This window comes from Artemia franciscana, chromosome 4, assembly GCF_032884065.1.
Source record: "Artemia franciscana chromosome 4, ASM3288406v1, whole genome shotgun sequence".
Lineage (NCBI taxonomy): Eukaryota > Metazoa > Arthropoda > Branchiopoda > Anostraca > Artemiidae > Artemia > Artemia franciscana.
The window spans coordinates 61015382-61035642 of NC_088866.1; the positions used below are offsets into that span (position 1 = coordinate 61015382).

The 20261-nt window shown below is 36.5% G+C and overlaps 1 protein-coding gene across 3 annotated transcripts in view; it reads left to right on the forward strand.

The window, feature by feature from the left end:
* LOC136026682 (regulator of nonsense transcripts 2-like) overlaps positions 1-20261 on the forward strand; it is a 173421-nt gene that overhangs the window by 18520 nt on the left and 134640 nt on the right. For all 3 annotated transcript variants that reach the window (XM_065703426.1, XM_065703427.1, XM_065703425.1), the window contains 4 exons: positions 3440-3585; positions 6076-6259; positions 14162-14370; positions 18142-18292. In XM_065703426.1, the coding sequence (XP_065559498.1) occupies positions 3440-3585; positions 6076-6259; positions 14162-14370; positions 18142-18292 (690 nt within the window). The remainder of the gene's footprint in view (positions 1-3439; positions 3586-6075; positions 6260-14161; positions 14371-18141; positions 18293-20261) is intronic.

Below are 20261 nucleotides of genomic sequence, written 5' to 3' on the forward strand. Positions count from 1 at the left end.
CTAAAAAATTGTGCTCAGTTTGCTGTTCCCAGTTTACACAGAAAGGTAATTAAAATCGTTGCTCAAGCGCTAATCATGCGCTACACGCATATCAGTAATATATTCATTTTCACATGGGAGATCCCATCTAGCCCGTGTCCACTGCATAGCATTCAAGCTTCTCTCTTCAGGATAGGCGTGGAGAGGGTGCCCGCTGTCTCCAATCACTTTCCAAATAGTATCTATTCATTGCCTCAGCTCAGTCCAGCATTCTCAGCCAATTTCATTTTTCACTTTTTTTTCTATAGTGACCCCCCTCATATAAGGTCTGTGGTTTATCGGCAGGGGTTCCGGTTGCAAATTTTTAATTATTTAATTAAGCAATTTTTTTCCTCAACTGTCTAGTCTGGGGTTATACCATTTTACTATCTGGGCATTTTACTATCTGGGCCTGTCACGTACGCAGGGGGGGGGGGCCTTCGGCCCCTCCCCGAAATTTTTTGAAATGTTTAATTTCTCCATGTTTTTTTTGGGATTTCTGGCAAAAGTAGGACATTTATTAAGAATCTAGATGCATGCGTGAAGTCTTTTTTGGGATTTTACAGCATACAATTATCTGGTCAAGTCACTGCCCAATTATTAACCAATGGAAGTAATTATCGATTATACTGTTATTTTTTCTCGTAAAGAGAGTTTGCTTTCCACAGCAGAATAGAATTATCCTTGACATTAGGGCGTTTATCCCCCCTTTTCAGGATAAAGTACAACTTTTAATGGATCAATTTTGGAAACTATCATTTTTCATTAAAATCGACATTTTCGTAATAGAAGAACTACCCCCCTCAGCACCCATATTGCACTATTAACCCTAAAATTTCCCTTTCAGTGGGATATAATAGATTAATCACTGGTTCTAAATCGCTATGAACATAACCTGAGACCTAAAACGTACTTTTGAGGCTTCAGTCTTCTTCCCCCCATTCGCTACAATACTACAGATTAAAGTTAATCTGTATTTTCCGATATACGTGCTTTTTGCATTAATTTAGTTACTAAATAAAAAAAGTGCTACTTTATATCTGCTGTTTCGAAGGTTTTGCCCCCCCCCCCGAAAAAAATTCCTGCGTACGTGCCTGATCTGGGGATTTTTGTTGGTAAAACTAACTGAGCTTGTGACAAGCCTAGACAGTCAAATCCAAGACGCAAACATAGACAGTCAACTTAATATTGGTCAACTAATATTTCATTCATTTTTTATTAGCCCAATTGTCTTAGCTTATATTTGGGTTCACTTGCCTAACATTCCAGGTAAACAGGAGGCCCTTTTAGGCTTTAGACGCTTATTTCCCTTGCAATTCCAGTCAACCTGTTGGTCAACTAACATTAAATCAACTTTTTATTAGTGCAATTGTCTAAGTTTATAAATTGAATCAATGGCGTTGCCTGACGCTTGTTGCACAATGGCCCAATTTTGACTTTAGACACTTGTTCGACTGTCATTCCATGCAAATTAACGGTCCTGTGTCAATTGTAAATTCTTGGTTCAACCTGCCTAACACCATAGATAGGCGTGCCTTGTTTACCTCTCATTCTAGGCAATCTAATGGTCCTATGTCAATTTTAAATTCTTGGTCAACCTGCCTGAGATTCTAGGCAGGTGTGACTTGCTAAAAGATAACAATTAAGTATTAATCCAATAAGAGAGGCACACTAGCTCCCGCCGTTTACCCGTGCTATTTAACCAAACACTTGGAAAACTATGGGTTTTATGACTATCTTAGCTCTATAATTATCTATCTTAGTTCTACTGCCCTAGGAATGATGCATGGACGGATAGAAGACAGACATATATTTTTAAAAGTGAACTAACATAATTTTTATACAATCCTGAGATAGTCAAGACTATCTGTCTTGGCTTTTTCTATAATTAGCCATAACTTGATGCCCACAACTATTCGATTTTAATTCAAAATTGAATAATTTGAATCTTATTATTCATTGTCTAAGCGTTCACTTGTTTGCTATGGATTGTGCAAATGAAACATTTAAGAGAAAAAACCAAGGACTATACTGTAATGACATAATTAATAATGACAACATAGTAGCCATCCAAATACAACCCGATTTGACGATCATATCGAGTCCACAAACAACGTAGAATTTTTTGGGGTAAATTCATTAAGTATCCGAAGAACAGCAGCAAAGAAAGAATTGGGGCTAATTTTAAAACAGTAGAAAAAAAGAAGAGAAAAAATTTCTGAATCAATTTAGTTTACAAGTTGCTCGTTATCTTCTGTCTAATTTTGTATTATGAACAGTAAATAAGGATCAGTATTACCATGCTTTTTTATTGTACCTGAAATCTAGTTCAAGTTCAACCGTGCATTATGCCTTATACATCCATATGCCCGATTGGACTTGTGAAGAGGCATGCTTTTGAAATTAATATGAATTTGAAACTGAAAAAAATCAATCGGTAGTATGTTTTTTAGATAATCGAACTATAAGATTTAGAAATAGTGAATCCTGTGTATATATTGTTCGACCTGCTACCTACGATTTTGTCGAAAAGCTAGATGGCAATACTAGGCTTTACAATAATTGGCGTAAGATAGTTTGCACAGTGCACTGTGCATCTTAAACACTCAACAGCGAAAAACTAAAGAATAGCTAAATCTAGTCGTTTTCAGGAAGCTGAGATTATAATCTGCAGGAAATATTAAATTCGAAATTAAATAAATATTAATTAAAGTCGAAATTGAAAAAGCGAAAGAGAAAAACATTCATCAAAAATTAAAAAAAAAATCATTTCTTGTTCCCTTCGGTCAAAAGCAAGTCTTTCGTTTTCGGTTCAGTGCAAGACAGAAGTAAATAGAAGAGAAAAATAAGATGGTATTTTATTTAGCTTCAGGATTTTACTGGGTAAAATCAGTGGGTAAATCGGAGGCACACTTTAGTTTCCTCTCTTCCCATTATTCCATACTCTTGCTCAAATTGTTGTCAACTAAACAGCTTTAAGGTTTTATATGTACATACCAAGAAAAAAAAGTATCTTTGCGACAAAAAAAGTAGCTTAAATATCTAGCAGATCTTAAAAATTCCCAAAGTATCTTGATTGTCAAAGCATCTTGAAAGTTCTTGAAATTAAGTTAAAAAGACATTTCCAAAAGGAGAGTCGGTATTTAAATCTAAATTAGTGCTTGCACATCTAGCGTGGAAAATTCCTTACAAATCATGCTTTATTTCTGTTGCCTTTAATCGTACCATTTATAACCCCCCCTCCTCACTCCCCACATTTTATAGTCATGACTAATAAGTCTCTAATAATATTTATTTTATTTCTCGAATAGTCGACGCTTTTGTCATGCGAGGTAAGCACGCGACGACTACAATATGCGCTTTTTTCTTTACTATAGCCAAAAGGATAGCCTATTTCTGCTTACCGATTATGTTCTTTTAGGTCTCGTACCATATAAAATTCATGTTTTGGCAGAAGAGAAGAAAACTCCACTTCCGCAGAGTGACTTACTCCCTCTTGACAAAAAGAAGAATGTTCGACAACTTTTGAAAGATTATTATGCTTCAGTTGTTGCTCATGTTATGAATGTAAGACATATCTTATTTTTCTCATTTATGTTTAGGATAATCCTCTCCCTTCCTCAGGGTTAGACTAAAGCACCCAGGAAATTGAAACATTTTTTAGTAAATATTTCCTATTTGAGTCCTCAAAGCCCCTTTCTTCCCCAAGAAGAACTTTCCCTTAAAGTTTGAGTCTGTTTATAATTATATATGTACCTGACTGCTAAGAGATTTTGTGAGCTTTACCATATTTCACTATGCCTGTATCCTGAAAATTGTGAGATTTCCCGCTATTTCACTTTAATTTTGCTATAATTCGCTTTTTTTAGGTTTTACTAATATTTAGTTTCGTAAATAATGGATTCTAAAGCTAGGGGTGTGAGTATGGCTTTTGGAATTTGGGATGTTTGAGACATACCGTCTTTTGCAGATTTTTTAGAGGCTGCGGGTTTTATATTCAACTGTAAGTAAAGTTTAGTTTTCATACAGTTTGCATTTATTGCCAATTCACCTGCTGTCTTGCAAATATAAGGGAAAAAAGCAAAAGAAGACAAATGGTGTGAGAAATATTGGAAATTTGATGGCAAAATCTAAAAGCTTTTTGATCTTGGGGGTGGGGGGCTTTTTTATATAAATGAATTCTAAGAGAGTAGGAGCGAGGTTTGGAGCATGCTGTCATTCCTGGCCGAAAAGATGCTGCTGAATTTTCTCATTTTTTTTTTATTTCTTGGTCTTGGGAAGTATTTCAGCAACTGTGACCTAAGGAATCACTGTCTGAAAGCAACAAAATCGACAATATATATGAGATTAGACTCGAACCCTAGTATAAAATGACTTTAGGTTCCTAGAACCCTAGAACTGACTTGAGTTTTTCCGACAATCCTTTATGATTCACTTGTCCTAGTGACAAGAGATTAGGGACTCCCTCAACCCTCCAGATAGACTGGATTGGTTACGAACTTTAGACTGACAGAACCAAGGTACTTACTTTTACCCAACTGCACGTCCTGATAATTTTCTGATGACAAGAATTTAGTCATCCACTCTACCCAAAGGTACAAAATGGATACGGACTCGCACAATAGACCCAACTAGGACAGTTACTTTCACTTCTGACCCTGCTATGAGGAACATACTTCTTCCCACTTATTCCAAATTTATTCAAGAGGGTTACTGTAACCCATAGAGCTTTTTCACCCGCTGCTTTTGGAATATTTAGGCATCAACTCGGTATATTACTGTAGATAAATTTTCACGCCTCTTATTCTGTATGTGGTCCCTCACTTTGCTCATAGCCCCATCTTTAGACGCAGTATCCGCACATGGCAGCCTCACGGCTATGTATTTTCTTGCTAAGATCGGTCTCAGTAATGTACTCAAAAGTCGGTTTCTAAGAGTAAGCCAAATATAGAAACTGGTCAAACTCAGTTCTGAAGTTCCGTACATTGTAATATACTACCATAAGCAGGCCTAATTCGATGGTCAGTGGGTACTCCAGTGATCCTCAATGGGAGAGTAGTCTCATCCGAAGCTTATTCTGGTGAATTGTAAACACGCGATAGACGACTTGCCCGGCAGTCAGTCTGATAGATCCTATAATATACTGCTAAATACTAAAAACGTGGCAACTAAGATGGCTAGGGCACATGAGGGCAACTTAAATGGAATTAAACCAAGTGGAGAAACGGAAAAGAAAAGGGACGAAGAAGTTCTTTTTTGTAGACACCGTGCTTCTGCCATGAAATGGAGCTGATAAAGAACTTATCGAACACCAGTTTAGTAATCTGCAAGAAGGGAAAGGCCAATCCGACTTGGACGGATAGAACATAATTGAGCTAGTGGGTTATAAGAGGCGCTGGAGTTTTCCGTTAACTCTGTGGGAGACGGAAGATCGCAACCATGTTCCAGTAAAATCAACTTAGGGCATAAGCCTTCATTGTAGCAAAGGCTCTAGAAAAATTCACGAAGTGGGTTTTCTGTTGGCTGGTTCTGTTAGCCGGGATAGTAGTACATAAAAACAATTTGTGGGATAGCCTGCGTGCTAAAAGAAGTTCAATTATTTCCTCTATTGAGGCTTATTTGGCTTTTTTTTTTTTTTTTTTTTTAGAGAGAAATGGACATTTGCAAATATGACTTGCGACAAAATATAGTAGAACCTTCCTGTCGCAAGTTACTTATGTATGTAAATTGGTGTTTTTGTGAGTGGCTATTTTAGCTTTTTACTTTTTAGTTCGTCCGAAAGTTAGGCATATTCAGCTTTGCTTAAGACAAAAGAAATAAAAAAAGCTGTGATTGTATTAGAATTTTGAAACGTTGGCTCTATTTCCACAATTCCGAAAATATCCATAGCATTCCCTTCAAACTTTGCCCATTTTTCTACAATCATTTAGTTTTAATTGTATGTTAAATCCAAAGGTATTTATGTATTTTGATAGAACGATTCTTAGTGAAACGTAAATGTAGTAGTAAATCTGCTACTAATAGGGCATAATTTAAACCTTTCAAATGCATTTCTAGGAATATCGTGAACTGCAATCGCTAGAACGACAGGCTAGGAAAATTCTAAATTCTCGTGGCGAATTAAGTCCAGAGCGGAAGGAGGCTCTGGATGCGAAGAAAGAAGCATTTGACCGCCTATTTGGCATGGCTCTTCAGTTCTCAGAAGCGATTGAACAGCCACCTATAGCGCTGCCTGAAAATGGTAACTAAATATTAGCTGTGTTTTCTTTGTACCTGCTCTACCCCTTGAAGCTGTAAGATTTTGATACCCCCTAGTAGCTGTAAAAAGGTTCATTCTTACTGTTAATATTAATGATGTTCTCAGTTTTACTATGTAAGAATCTAATGAAGAATTGCTTTCTCAGTAATAGAGAATTTACACTAACGTTCAAACACTTTTTATTAATAGCCTGTACGGGTTCGATACCTCTAATTTTTGAAAACGATGGCACTCTTTCATAGTTTATGTTAATCATGCTTTGATTTTTATTATTATAATAGCCAAGAATAAAAAACCCTTTCTCAGTAGTGAACAATTTACAAATATGTTCAAATACTTTTCGATATAAGAGCCTGTAAGTGCTCTACAACAATTGTAAAAAGGGGGACACCCTTAGAGTAGTTGATATTATCATGTCGTAAGTGTTATTACTGTAAGAACCACGAATAAAGAAAAAAAAATTCATTTTTCAATAATAAAGAATTTTCAACAATGTTCAAATACTTTTCGATTAATAGCCAGTCTGTCCGTTTCTAAGACTCCTAAGGGGGTTTTCAACACACACAAATTTCAAGGGAGCTATACCAGCAAAATAGGCTACCAATTTTATTTTTCGTACTTGATAAAATATTAAGTATATTCCGTAAATTAAGTATAAGTTTAAAAAATAGGGTTAAGAAGACTAAATCGCTAAGGGTAGGGATAAGTGAAGATGAAAGAGTGACGGTAGGTAACGAAAAGATTGATCGGATGGAGAGCTTCACTTACCTTGGTAGCATTATTAGTAAAGACGGTGGGAGTAGTGAAGATGTTAAAAGTAGAATAGCCAAGATTCAGGGTGTTTTTTCACAGTTAAAAAAAATTAGAAGAATAGTGAATATATCTCTGCAAACCAAAATTAGAATTTTGGAAGCTACAGTGATGACAGTTGTAAATTATGGCTCTGAAACATGGGCGCTCCGAAAAGCGATGAAGATTTTCTAGATGTTTTCCAGAGAAATTGACTACGGATTGTTCTAGGTACCCGGCTGACTGACCGTATTCCAAACAGTAGGCTGTTCGAAAAGTGTGGTTTAATCGCGCTATTTAGGGCTATAATGAGAGAAAGGTTGAAAGGCCTAGGGCACGTTCTGCGGATGAAGGATGACAGATTGCCAAAGATTGTCCTATTTGACCAACCGTCTAGGGCTAAACGGAAAGCAGGTCGTCTGCTGTGGGGGTGGGATGATGTCATAAAGAAAGATTTAAAGGAAATAGGAACTTTCTGGGAGGAATTAAATAGGGAGGCTTTGAATAGATTTGGATGGAGGAGGAACTTGCGTGGCTGTGTTGGCCTTAGGTGATTTGGTGCTGAGGTGAGTTGCTAGTAGATGAGAAGTATATAGAGTATAATATATTTTAAAATTTACATTATTATTAAATTTTTATATCTCGTAAACAAAGAAGATAACAAAAGTTTGTCCAATAAAAACAAAATACCACAAAGAAAATGACTAATTTTGGTTGTTCAAGGGTCTTTTCCACCCTCTTATATACTTCTACAATATTAGCCGAACCACCTGTTGGAAGATAGGCAAAAAAAAAACAAAAAACAACCAAATGATAACATCTGAAATATCTTATAATCTTATAGATTGTTAATGAATAAAATCTAAACAAAAAGAAAAAAAATATTTGTACCAAGTTTTAATGTCGTTGTGCAAATGTCATTGTTAGTTATTTCTATACTATAAAAAATGCCCACATTTATTGATTTTAGCTTAAAATTTTACATAAGCAACTGCTAGTGACAGTTGATGTCCTATAGTATGAAAAAAAAAATGTAAAAAATGACTCTAATTGATCCTTTATTATAGTTTAAGATTAAAGGTCAAGAGGTACAACAAGACTCACAAAAAGTTAACAATTTGACATAGGTTAACAATTTTGACATAGGAAAACTATTTGACATAAGATTGATAAAGCTAATGTTAGGTACGTAATCTGCACAGATTACCTACTGGAAACGAGGCCAAATTGACCAAGTACGTCAGATTACCTTATTAAATAACATAATTACAATTTTCCCAACTTTCTCTTATTGCGGACTGTTTTCCAAATTTCCAGAACTTTTGCAACTAAAATCTATGAAGCTATCAAAAAAAGAACAGTTGGAGCGTAAGTGGTTTGTAAAGCTCTTTTTTCTATGATACCCCCCCCCCCACCAGCACAAGTTCCAGATATCTCATCATACGAATGTAATAAGAAATAGAATTGGAAGAGAAATTGTAAACCAGTTAAAAAATGTTAGTTAACAAATTCTCAGAAACGTATTTATTGGACTAGAAATGCACAAAAAGTAGCTCAGAAAAAAAAATCAGCAGAATCTATTAGGCTAGTTTATCCTTGAGGATATTTAAAAAAAAGAGTGGAGCAGTGGAGAACCTCTAGTCAATGGGTTTATGACGGTGGTGATTTCAATGGTGCGCTTTTTATTTCAATTAGACTTGACGTCAATTTTGTAAGGTATCAGACTATTCATTACCCTCATTTTCATTATTAAAAACTGTTCTCATGTTGAGAATAATAATTTTCATGTTGAACAGTATAAAGTCGCTATTTTTGTATTAGCATCGATTGATAATTTTTTTCTCGATCACAGGTGAAAGGAAAGTGATTGTTACACGCAAGATTATGGAAATATGTAACAAATTAAACATTTTGATGGAACAAAACATCTCGAAAAGTAAACCTGTAACTCTTGAAGTCCCTGCTCATAGGATGGTTTGGATGGATCTCCAAACCATCCTGTGTCGTTATTGCCAAAAATATGCCAATTTTTACTCGAAACTCGACACTTTCTTTGAGAGTGTGTTTAAAAATCTTGGTTAACATGGGCAGCTGTTCGGTCTTTACTACGTTATTGCTACTGCTGAAACCACGAGACCAAAACCTTGTGTGAAAGGTTTTTAACGATGGTAAAGTTGATAGTGAAGCAGAACTTACCAGATTTGTTGCCATAAAGCACTCTTATCTATCACTATGAAGAAATATTCATAATTACTACGCACATATGAGCATTAGCTTTCGAATGAGCGTTAGCCTTCTCTCTACGGTATTCCATTAGCATGCTAGCGCTCGAGAAAAACAGATACACAAGAATGCTTCCCACACAAAAATGGGATTTTCGTTCTTTTTCAAGACGGGGAACAGTAAATACCACGCTACATGTTATCGACGATGGTAATATTAATGATGTACTTTTTACATCAATTTTAGACTTTTAACTATAATATAGTAAAGAATGAACCACGTTGTTAATTGTTTCTCAACAACCAAAAAAGTAAACTTTTTGTCAAAAATTGTACCTTCTTTTAGTGCCATCACTTTTTTATGCTTAATATTAAAGCCGCAAAAATGGAACAAGAATAAATATAAACAAATATTTTATGCGTTTTTTTAGTTTTTTTTTTCTGAAAGAAATAAACGGGAAAGGGGGAATTGCTGCTAATGGTAGGTGGGATTTGCTGATTCTGTAAGGTTTCTAACATTCGTTGTGTTTTTGATATAAAATCATTTATAATCATGTAACTGGTTTCCGATTTGAACCGAACATATGATAGGAGATATTGGAAGGTATTGCAATGAAACTAATTGTTTTTGTAATGAAACCACGTTACATGTTTTCGATGATGGTGATACTAATGGTGTACTTTTTATACCAATTTTATACTTTTAACTATGTCAAAATTTTAGCTATGTTAAATAAACTATGTCAATTTTTAGCACCTTCGTCGCTAAAGCATAATATAATATTTGTTTTTGTATTTTTTGCACAATTTTGAATTTATATCTTGTTCAGTCGTACAATGTCAATGGTCATTTATTTTTTAAATAAAATGCTTATTCTCAGTAGAAGCAGTATAAAGTGAAAATAAATGAGACTTTGTATGAACAAATATGATTGATGTTTAGACAAGATGTGTTGTTCAAAGACCTTACATTCGATTTTGGCCTGTATTTAATAACTTATATTGGGAATTGAACCATGAGAGAATATGGGAAAAACAAATGGTTGTCTCATTAGCAACGGATAAGCAATCTGATAAGCAGGATAATTTATATTCACCCTTTCTCTTTTACAAGAACTTATTAAAATCAAAAATCGAAAATGTTCGCTGTATGTGTAACTTGAAGTATAGACAGTTTTTTCTTTTGGTTTAATTAAAAAAAAAGTAAATTTGTTGATAGACTAAGATACGTGCTTTATACGTGCCAGCTAATGCGGAAAATATAAAAAGATAAATAATTAAAAGTTAAAAAAGGCACACATCAATGCTTCCCATCTAAAAATTAAATTTTGCTCTTTTTCTAGACCGGGGATAGTAAATATCACGTTAAGAGTTTTCAACGATGGCATTATCAGTGGTGTGCCTTGTTATTCTGATTTGACATAATTATTTGATTTGATTTGACACCTATATTAAAAATTACCATTTTGTCGAACTGAATAATTCTTATCATTACAGAGTTAATATTAATTAGAATATTTTCTTGACAGACAATTTGTTGGACTCTCTGTTTTGTATGGGCCGTGGTTTGCTCTTTACTAGGTTGCAGCTATTGCTGCAACCACGAAATAACGTCGTTAAAAAAGTTTAATGAAACCGCTCAAAAAAACTAATACACTGCTAAAAAAATAATGGAGCATTTCATCAATTTTCATTACAAGCCTAGGAAGCAATCAATAAACATAAAGGCACAAATTACACACATTCTGGAAGACGTAATAAAACAAAAGAAACGGGAAATTGTCTAAAAATGCAAAACAAATATTGCTCTGCGCTTTACCAACGAAAGTGTTAAAAATCGATGTAGTTTATTTGACATAGTCAGAAATTGGCATAGTTAATAATTGACATAGTTTATTCGACATAGTCAAAGATTGACATAATTTATTCATTCTAAATAGTTAAAAGTTGACATGGCTGATTTGACCTAGTTAAAAAATTGACATAGGGTTTACAGTTTACTAGCAACTTACTACCACCAAACCTTCTATGACCAATACAGCTGTGCACGCTCTTTTTATCCCATCATATTCAAAGTTTCACTTTTTACATCCTCCCAATTATTTTTAATTTCCTTCGAACTCTTTCTTTTGGCCTCTTCACACCCAATTTGGGGGTAGGGGGTGAGCTATTTTTGGTTTGACCGCAGTTGGATGGCCAAAAAGCACAATCTTTGGCAATATGTCACCCTTCATGTCAAAGTTTTGAACTATAGCCCTAGGAAGTGGGCTTTTGTTATAGCCCACATTTTCTGTGCAGTTATCTCTTTGATAAACCGCAATTCAGGAACGCTGTCATGACAATGGCTTCTGGTATTAAATATCCTAGTTGATAGACTTGTTCTTTTATTTTCCTTTTTTTTTCAACTGTGAACAAACGTCATGCGCCTTCGACATCTATGTGTTACATCTTCACTTCTAACGTTTCAAGGGTGTGCTTATCATATCAATTTGACATCATGTTTGAGAGGTCTTCAGACTCCTTTTCTAAATTAATTTTTTTTTACTTTAGTGAATTAGTCTCGTATTTTTTAATCTTGGCTATGGAAAATACCCCCCCCTCCCCCTTTGTAGCAGTCTTAAACTGACATTCTATGACAAATTTCAAGCCCATTTTGATGTTTTTAAGTAATTGCATTAATGTGATGGTAGCATGCTAGTCATAAAATACATACTCTTTTTATGGCACTTGGTATTAACCAAGTGACATATAGCGATCGCAAATTCTGTCGGTCTGTCCCGGTTTTGCTACTTTAGGCACTTCCAGGTAAGCTAGGACGATGAAATTTGACAGGGATATCAGGGACTGTACCACATTAAATTAGAAATAGTCTTCTTCCCGATTTGACAATCTGGGGGGGAGTGCTGGGCCGGTTTATTCGGAAAAAATAGAAAGAATGAAGTATTAACTTACGAACGGTTGATGGGATCTTAATGAAATTTGATTTTTGGAAGGATATCGTGTCTCAGAGCTCTTAGTTTAAATCCTGACCAGATCTGGTGACATTGGGGGGAGTTGGAGGGGGGAACCTAAAATCTGGGAAAACGCTTAGAGTGGAGGGATCGGGATGAAAAGTGGTAGGAAAAATAATCAGAAGTCCTAGACACGTGATTGACATAGCCAGAATGGATCTACTCTGTTTGGGGAGTTGGGGTGGGGAGGGTTAATTTAAAATTTTTTTAAAAAAATGAGGTATTTTTAACTTACGAAGGAGTGATTGTATCTTAATGAAATTTGAAGTTTGGAAGGATTTCGTGTCTCAGAGCTCTTATTTTAAATCCTGACCGAATCCGGTAACATTGGGGGGAGTTGGGGGGGAACCTAAAATCTTGGAAAACACTTAGAGTGGAGGGATCGGGATGAAGCTTGGTGGTAAAAATAATCAATAATAAGTACTAGATACGTGATTGACATAACCGGAACGGATCCGCTCTCCTTGGGGGAGTTGGGGGGAGGAGGGTTAATTCTGAAAAATAAAAAAATGAGGTATTTTTAACTTACGAAGGAGTGATCAGATCTTAATGAAATTTGATATTTGGAAGGATATAGTGTCTAAGAGCTCTTATTTTAAATCCCGACGTCCGGTGACATTGGCGGAGTTGGGGGTGCCTAAAATCTTGGAAAACGCTTAGAGTGGAGGGATCGGGATGAAAATTGATGGGAAGAATAAGAACAAGTTATAGATACGAGACTGACATAATTGGTACGGATCAGTTCTCTTTGGGTGAGCTTGGGCTTGTGAAATTGGAAAATATTAGAAAAATAGAGGTATTTTTAACTTAAGAACGGGTGACCGGATCTTAATGAAATTTGATATTTAGAAGGAACTCGTGTCTCAGAGCTCTTATTTCAAATCCCGACCAGATCTGTTGACATTGTGGGGAGTTGGATAGGGAAACCGGAATTCTTGGAAAACGCTTATAAATGTTAGATACGTGATTGACGTAACCGGACTGGATCCGCTCTCTTTGGGGCGGGGGGGGGGGGATTAGGTGGTGGGGTTTAGTGATTTGTCGAGTTTGGTGCTTCTGGACGTGCTAGGACGATGAAAATTGGTAGGCGTGTCCGAGAGCTGCACAAATTGAGTTGATAAAGTCGTTTTCCCCGATTCGACCATCTGGGGGGCTGAAGGGGGAGGTAAAATTAGAAAATGAGGTATTTTTAACTTACGAGTGGGTGATCGGATCTTGATGAATTTTGATATTTAGAAGGACCTCGTGACTCACAGCTCTTATTTTAAATCCTGACAGGGCATTAAGACTCTGATTTTCCTTTTAAAGCAATCTATTGATTCTTAGAATTTTACTAGAGCTCATACCATATGAACTCTTGGCTCTTCTGACCTCGTCACAAGTGCAATAGGAAGTTATATTTCGTGTGTATACAGGTACGTATCCATGCATGTATCTTACATTCTATTGACACTATTTCCTTTTTTGAATGAACTCAAAAGTATAACAATTTTTCGTCGAAGTTTCGCAGTAAGTGAGTATTCTCGATTTTTGGTATCGATGTGTTCGTGTTAAAGGTGAAGGGTGAATGTACATAAGTATATTCAAATACCGTTATTTTACCGCAGTAGCAGGTTACATGCAGGTATATTTTCAGATAGCTAATACATTGCTGATGCAACGGAGTGTTTGTTTTTGGCTCAATGGCTCAAGTGTCATGGCTCAATTCTGAATATAGACTTTTAAATAAGAGGTCAAAACCGAATGTAAAGCTTTTGAATACCAGAACTTGTTTAAAAACCAAATATTTGTTCGCACAAACACATTATTTTTGCTTTATATGCTCTTAACGAATATTATTCTTGGCAAATTTGATTTTCTAGATATGTCAAAAGAGTCCGAGATGTCTGATCAAGGCTCAGTTTATGTCGAATCCAAACTGAATAAAGATGACGAAATGTCATCAAAAATGCTCTTGCACTCTACTTGGGATGATGAAGAAACTCGACAATTTTATGAATCCCTTCCAGATTTGAAAGGATATATACCACACTTACAGAGAAAAATTCCTCTTGATGAAGCATCTAAAACGGTAAGAGACTCCGAGATTTGTCTCATGTGTGTGCAAAGATCCTTGAGTTGACAAAGTTAAGGTCATAATGGGCTAATCGTAATTAGCTTCTAATCATAATGGACATTTTGCAATTTCATTTTGGCAAAATTAAGAGGACTAATCACAATGGGCTACTTTGGACAACAATTAAAATGAAATATTGGGTTTGTCAATTTCAAGAAGAGAGGGAGCCAGTCTAAGTTATTATAAAAAAATTATTTTCTTTTTTGTTGGGGGGGGGGGTGGCTTGATGCTTGAAAAAGGAAGCTTCTTTGATGGTTCACCGAAACTTGAAAATGAATTTCGACTACTTGCTTCACCTTTGATGCTATATCTTTTTATATTTTCTATGTGTACAGGCACTATCAAAGTAGTATTTTATTGAAAAGCAGTGGTGTAGCTAAGGTGGGATATCAAGGGAGAGACTGTCGCCGATGCAGCCTCCGAAGGGGGGGGGTATATTGATGTTTTTTAGTCAATACTATGGTTTTTGTGAGTGGCGGTGAAGGGGGAGGGGAGTCGGGCTTCCAGATGGGCATTGTCCCCATGCGTTGAACACCCTAGCTATGCTTCTGTCGACAAGATTTACTTTTGTGAATCTTTTAAACTGATTTCATCTTTTGACCTAACTCGAAATTCATATTTCATAATTACTCTCATTTTTTGATCTTGATAAGTCCTTGCAAAAGAGAAAGTGTAAATGTAATGCAATTTACACTTCCCAAGGTAATGCAATTATTATTTTCTCAATTCATTTATTGAGTGTATTGGGACAAATACTTAATATTCTCCAAAGTACTGTCCTTGGGATCTATACATTTTTCCAGCGACTCTGCTATGAACCTCATGGAATACATCTTCTTAGAACTCTTTGTAAGGTCTTCGTCATGACTGATTGAATCTCTTCTATTGACAAAAATAGATTCTTTTGAGAGTGGCCTTAATCCGATGGAACAAAAAAAAGTCTGCTGGGAAGACATCAAAACTATATGTGGCTGAGGGGTAGTGTTGGCATTTGGTGTATTGCCAGGAAATCTCGGTCTCGTCAAGCTTCTTTGGAAGGCCTGTTGCTGTGATATAGTTTCATTAGATTATAAGTCGCCTATAGTCACTTATAAGCTGCTTGCCTATAATATAGCTGTTTTGGCCTTCCAGATAAGTAACGCAGACTCTTCGAAGCACTTCATCACGAAACAAGAGAGCTAGGTCCAAGTGAATAGCCGACAAAGCACGTTCTTCCAAATTTGTACAGAGATTCGGTAAGGTTGTGCCGTTACGCCCGAACTGTTCAACGTCATCATAGACCATGTCATGGCGAAGACGACCTCAAGGCTTGGATTTGGACTTCAATTTGGTGATTGCATCCTTTCGGACGCTGACTTCACTGACGACCTGGCGCTCATAACGGAATCCATGGATCAACTGGTGAAAGCACTTCACATCCTATAAGAAGAAGCTGCGGAAGTAGGACTACAGCTCAACTGGGATAAAACCAAGATTATGGTCGTGTTTCCATCCTCTAGCATCGCCAACCCTCCTTTGGCCCCGGAACAAACAACTACTGTCGACGTGGTCTAGAAGTTCACTTACTTAGGCTCTATCATTGCTGCTGATGGCTCGCTTCTCCCTGAACTACAAGCGAGAATAGCCAAGGCATCTATGGCCATGGGGAGGTTAAATTGTCACCTAAGGTGGAAACCAAGTATTAGTCAAAACACGAAGCTGAGAATCTTCAACGTCCTGGCCGGGTCTGTAATTCTAAACGGAACAGAAACCTGACCGGCCACAATCAGAGCTCTCAAGACCCTAGATGTGTTCCAGACGAAAAGCCTTAGGAGGATAGAAAGCCTGAGATGGTTCGAGTTTGTCAGCAACGAGAAGTTACTATAGACAACACAGCAGACACTGTTTTCTATCCAAATTGCGGAGCGCACTCTACGATGATATGGTCATCTCCATAGAATGCCATCACACCTACCTGTGAAAATCGAGCTGGATTTTAACCCCGGAGAAGCGAACTGGAAACGACCCCGTGGAAGATCGAAACGTCGATGGTTTGATAGTCTTTCAAAATAGTTTAAGCTGGCAAACATTGCTGTCCACGATGTACCAGTGTTAGCTGCTGATCGTACCAGTCGGAGGAGGCTGACATTACTATATACGCCGAATCACGCCCGGCAATAAGTCAAGCAAGTCTTTTTGTGTCCTTGGGAGTGGTTACTTTGCTTCTTAGAACTTTGAAATTTTTTTCTAAGTCGTATTCAAAAACCCAGCCTTATCACCCATGATGACGTAATTCAAATAATCAGGTTCATTCTCAACATGTTGCAAAAGTTCAGTTGGAATTTTCGCTTGGTTAGTCTTTTGGTCGTCTGACAACCCTTTGGGCTTTGAGTTTCGTGCACTTTTTTTTCATCGCTAAATCTTCAGTATCAATGCAAATAGAGCAATAGATGACAACTTCTGTTCATTGGAAACCATTTTGGTGCTCAATCGACGGTCAGAGCCCAACAATTGTCATACACGAGCCACACTATTGTCAGTTTTGCTGGTTAACGGCCACCCAGAGTGTTGTTCATCATAAACCTCTTTCTGACTCTCCTTAATGGCCTTGGACCACTTCTAAACCTGTGAGCAGGACAGAGCACAGTCTCTGTAAGCCTATCATTTTGTCGTTCTTCTGCTTAGCACATAACTTATCAGCGTAACGTTGCTAGACTGTCTATTCTATTTCTTTCTTTGACACATTTGGCCTGCAAAAGCTCATAATAACCGACATGGCTGCTTCCACAGGTCAATGAAAACATCGACCAGTTTCGTTGGAAACTCAACTTCCCACTCACTTCCTACAAGTGGTCCAATTCAGCTCGGACCAATGGGAGTGATGAGAGAATACTAATTCCATTAATTCCAAAATGCACTCCATCTTTAGCTCAAATTAGCTTTCAGGAACATATTTATAATCTACTTGTAAAGTAAGCTTGAAAGTAACCTTGCTTGTAAAGCTTGAAAGGTCTAAAGAACGCTCAATAAGAATCTGATGATTTCTCTCTAAATTCATTTTTTCAAGGTGTAAGACCAGAGAAGGAATCCGATGACCACCGCACGACCACGGAATAAATTCTAAAAAAGAAGAAAAAACTAATACTTCACCCTATTTAAAAGAGGAAAAGAGGGCTGAAAACTTTTTATGGGTTTATAAGATAGTCTAAATTGGGTACAGGAGGAATCTCTTCTGAAATGTGAACAATTACACAGATAATCCATAAAAATGCGTTGTTTCCACTCAATGGGATGTATCTTACGTATTTGCAAGTATAGGAATGAGTAGCCCTCCTCTGTCTTCAGTAATTCGGCTCTTTTACTTAAAACTCATCTTTTTTCTTTCTTTTTTTCTGAAGAAAAAGGGTTTTATTAAAATAGACAAAACACATTTACCACAAACCAGTAGTCTTAATTATTGAATCAGATGCGCTTTTGCATGTCGATCTAAGCTCTATTGAGATAGGATGACTGATTTTCCAATTCAATGGCTGGGTAGCTACAAGAAAAAGGTGGTTACAAGAAGAAGGTTAGTCATCATAATGGCTTCTTGCTGTTTACCAAAACCTCGTTTCGGTGATCTGTTTAACTTAGATCATACAAAGATTTTCAGTTGTTTTGACTAAAGAACCAAATTGCCCCCCTCCCATCGCCAAAGAAACACCTCAGTTAAAATTAAATTCATTTTTGTTCTTTTTTTTTGTCTAGAAGGAAGAACCCCTTGCAGCAGAAATTGAAGAGGATAAAGTTGAAGCAGAGATTGTACCTGAAGTTGAAGATTTGATCTTTGAGAAAGGGGATTCTGGTCCTGCAGTAGCGGATGATATACCAGAGGATATACCGGTACCAGTATTGGACGGTCAGTAATTTTTTCTACTTGTATATACAACGGTTTAGTCATCCTATAATGTTACGGCTTAGATTATTACGGTTTAGTTGGAATCCGGGGTTGGGTTGAACCCTCTTTAATTGCTGAAATTTATTTAATAAACGAAACAAGTGCAAGCTGCACATCTGTGCTTTTTATAGCAAAGACTGTGATGCCAACTCTTCGACGATATACGGCTTCTGTTAGTAGTCTGATATTGGCATATGAACCAGGTGAAAGCCGTCCTTAAAGACTAAAACTGGTCCTCAAAGACTAAAAGGGTTCCGACGGGATTGTTTCTGCTATGAGAACGTATTGCACCGCAACCGATTGCTTGATCCTGAGAGTGGTACAGTCCATGTTTTTAGAATACGCATGTTTGTGAAGCAACTAAATTTAAAGCTTTTGAAAATATTACAAAAAACACTCAAACTCGTTGCAACCCTTTAGCCATGTTCTGACAAAAGACAGTAAATTTTGTCAACTGAAAACAAGCAATTAGCGCCCGTGAATTCTGGCCGCTATTACTGACTGAAACTGATATTCTCTAGTCAGAGGCAACGCTATAGCGTTGTATATGGTAAAGAGCTATAAGGCTTCAGTCTTTTACTATTATTAATTTAACAAACTTTTTCCACAAAAAAATTTTTCAAAGAAAAGTAAAGAGCTCCATTAAGCCAAAAATCATCAGAAATAAAGTCAAATAATCTTCCAAGCGCAAAACCACCACAAATCACTATCACTGAGTCAAACTCGAAAATTTACAATTGAAGGAGAAATTGACATGAATAGGGCTGATAACCATTATGCCTTTTCAAGACCCGAACATCATTTGCACTTTACTGAAAAGAAAAACAAATGACCGTGGATTGTCAGTTTGATTTATATACACTGATATTTATTCCCTAAGATTAAAAAAAATTTTGGTTATTAATGTAAAAAAGGTGAAAACACTTAAAATCTATTTAGTTTTCAGTACGGCAGTACTCGGTAATAGTATTAATAGTTATAGCTGTAGTACTAGTAGCAGCAGTAGTATTAATATATTGCCTTTTGGTCAGTAGAAATTCCCTCTCATCTCGTCCTGGAAGTTTCAACTTAATGCAATTAGCTATTAATATAACATAGCTGATATATCCTTTTGATAACCTGTATGTTCATATACTTGTTGAAATTTTCATCTTAATGCTCTTTGCCTTACAAGTAGTTATAATAGAAATAGTAATTGAAGTAGTTGTAGTAGTAAGTGTAGCAGTTATATTAGTAGTAGCAGTAGGATGCACATATTGCATTTTGGTCAGATTATCTTCCCCTTTAAGCATTCTCTGAAAATTCCAACTTAATACCAAAATCAATTATTGAGATACGCTCACTCTTTTGACAATGTGCGTGCACATAGCGTCATTTGATTTAGTTCAAATTTTCCCTCAATATTTAAATGAAGTAGTGTGGTAGTATTAGTGGCGGTAGTAATAGTAGTAGTAGTATTAGTTAGCATGGCAAATAATGCCTTTTGATCATCTCCCTTTATGACTCATGAACTAACAAATTAATATACCCAGTCATTCATGAGTTACGCCCATTTGACAATTCATTTACATATAATGGGTTTGGTTTAATTCAACACTTCTCTCAAATTCTCTGAAAGGCTCATTGAATGCCCTGCGTCTTCTTAGAAAAGAAAGTTCAAACATTGAATAACTTACCGCCGTTGCCATGAGGACTCTGGGGAGGTTGACATCCCCAAAGTCATAATTGTTAGACCTTCCAACAATGCTGAACAAAATAAATGTCTTAAAATTATAATCGGATGTGTTTTGGGGGAATGGTAGGTTTGGAGAGGGCGGGGCTGATTGTCCTCCATTCACTTTTGACTCTTAAAAAGGGCGCCAAAACTTCCGAGCTCTAATCAAATGAGCCCCATCCACTCCAAAGTTTATGCGACCACCCGTTCCGTAAA